The sequence below is a fragment of the Arachis ipaensis genome, chromosome B08, assembly GCF_000816755.2.
Source record: "Arachis ipaensis cultivar K30076 chromosome B08, Araip1.1, whole genome shotgun sequence".
Lineage (NCBI taxonomy): Eukaryota > Viridiplantae > Streptophyta > Magnoliopsida > Fabales > Fabaceae > Arachis > Arachis ipaensis.
In genome coordinates, this window is record NC_029792.2 from 125,579,419 (window position 1) to 125,581,990 (window position 2,572).

At 28.1% G+C, this 2,572-nt stretch overlaps 1 protein-coding gene across 1 annotated transcript in view; it reads right to left on the reverse strand.

The window, feature by feature from the left end:
• The window catches only part of LOC107612007 (probable aldo-keto reductase 1), a gene marked incomplete at its 5' end in the record, with an annotated part of 4,929 nt that continues 2,593 nt past the window's right edge, over positions 237–2,572 (reverse strand). The window contains 5 exons of the mRNA XM_016313854.2: positions 237–646; positions 1,296–1,449; positions 1,562–1,658; positions 1,828–2,000; positions 2,236–2,445. Coding sequence (XP_016169340.2) covers positions 438–646; positions 1,296–1,449; positions 1,562–1,658; positions 1,828–2,000; positions 2,236–2,445 — 843 coding nt within the window. The remainder of the gene's footprint in view (positions 647–1,295; positions 1,450–1,561; positions 1,659–1,827; positions 2,001–2,235; positions 2,446–2,572) is intronic.

Here is a 2,572-nt window from a genome sequence, read left to right on the forward strand (position 1 = left end):
AGGACTTATAAATTCATCAAGAAATGTTTCATAAGTTACTTATTCTATTACTCTATATATAATTACGTACTATATGTAAAAGACATTAGAAAGAATTTTATTTCATAATTTTTTTTATTACTGTGTATTTTCATCATAATTTTTCTTTTATTAAAAACACAAAAAGAAAAGAAAGGAGAAAAAAAGACATTAGTCTAAACCATAAATTTAGAGTATAATTTAAATTCCAAACATGCTAAAATTAAACTTGACTCATTTTATTTTATTTTAAAACAAAATAAATAATAATCAACCGAGCCAAGAACCAATCTGTATCACTATTCATATAGGTTTACGAGTATTCCAGTGTATTTTTATAGAGTATGCAGCACATATGCTTCCACATAATTGTCTTCAATTCATAAATTTGTGCACTATTGTTCAAATATAGTGGACTTCTAGTTCTTCAAGCTGAGATACTTGAATCTATCTTTTGGTGGAGTGTTAGAAAACTTCCATGTAACTTTTCCATAAGTTTCATTAAAGTGATGAGTACCTGCTACATCCTCAATTGGAACTGCATCAGAAATTTCTTTTAAGACCCTTTCTTCAAGTCTCAATGCTAAGGCACCAACGTTTTGATCCAGATTCTTAATCTTGGTTGTTCCTGTAAAGGTGAACACAAATTTCAGCAAATAACTAAGAATATTATGTATAATATTTTTCATACATTATATATTAGGTAATGTCTAATTTGTACTCTAAAATTTTAACGTCTATCAAAATAATCTTTGACTTTTAGAAAGGATCGAATTGGTTTCTAAATTTATAAATTATGAATTTTGTTTGTCTTTAATTTAAGCGTCGTTAACACTGATATGGAAGTGTGGCATCTCTGACTGTAAGGAGACGTGGTTAAGACTTTAATATAATTAAATAGGTGTATTAAATTAGTTAATTAAACTCATTTTGATTAATTGATTTTATATTGGTATAGATATTAAAATGAACCTAATTAATAAATTTGAGATACATATTTGACCATATTAAAATTTTAATCATGTTATCTTCTGTTAAAAATGCCACATGAATATTATAACGCTCCAAGTCAATTGTATATTAACACTAGTTAAATTAAAGATGAATACAATTTATAAAATTTAAAGATCAATTTGGTTATTTTAAAAAATTAAAGACTATTTGAATGAGTGCTTAGAATTTTCAAAAACCAAATTTGATATTACATCTTATATATATACTTGAAAATGAAGAAAAATAAAAAGACATGTATAGTAATATTTTGTTATGTTACTGACCAGGGATAGGCGCAACATCATTGCCTTGTTGGAAAATCCATGCTAATGCCAGTTGGACAGGACTGCATTGGTGCTTCTTAGCAAGGTTTTCTATTCGCTCATATATCTTCTTGTTCTTCTCCAAGTTCTGTGCTTGGTAGCGAGGATGAGTATTCTAGTAAATAAAAAAGTAACCATCTATTAGACATTCATAATTTACTAGTCATGGAGTAAAAAGATAAGGATCAGATAAAACTTTAATTAATTTGTTTCATAAATATACATACCAAAAGACTATCAGCTGGAAGGTTTTCCACAACTCCTTTGCCACCAAAAAAGCCACGACCAAGAGGACTGTATGGTACAATTCCAATACCAAGCTCTCTGAAAAAAATAAAAATATTAGAAAAACTCAATCTCACATCATCACAAATAAATGAAATACACATTTAAAAACAACAGGTCCATGTTTTCCCTCTCTATCTTAAATTATAAGAAGTCATAAAAGTCCCATACCTACCTACTTCTATGAAATTAAGTAACTAAAATTAATCTGCAAAGAGGAATTATCTCTTCTTCAATATCACGAGTCCAAAGTGACCATTCCATTTGTACAGCAGTAATTGGATGAACTGCATGTGCTCTCTTTATTGTATCCGAGCTAGCTTCAGATAATCCAATGTATTTAACTTTTCCCTCTTTCACCAATTTCTTAAGTTCACCCATCTATTATAATACAACAAACTAGTTATTAATAATGCACCTAATAAGATAAAATAAGTCAAAAAGTTTTAGAATGTCATCCTTTTCTATTTCATAATATATAATTTTAACAAATTTTAAAAGTAAAGATATTATAAAACACAAAAAAAAGGTATTAAAAAGATTTCACAAGTATAGAATAATTTGTCCTATGTTCCAATTCATTTAATTTGTAAAACTATCAAAAGAAGTTCTTAACTGTGTCTTCTATAGAGACTGTTGTGTCCACTCTATGCTGATAATAGAGATCAATGTATTCAACTCCAAGACGTTTCAAACTAGCTTCGCAACATGAGCGTACATAGCTTGGTGTACCATTGATCTTCATATCAAAAGTATTCATATCTAACTTTTCAACACCAAACTTTGTAGCTATCTGGATCTTTTTCCTAGGGAGTTGCTTTAAAGCCTGGAAAAAAAATTTCAATATTTTACATAAGAAAACCTACAGAAACAATCAATTTTTAATTAGTAAAAACTTTGCTAACAAGAGCAATAAAAAAATGTAAAAATTCTTTGGGTAAGTTCCAGCCATA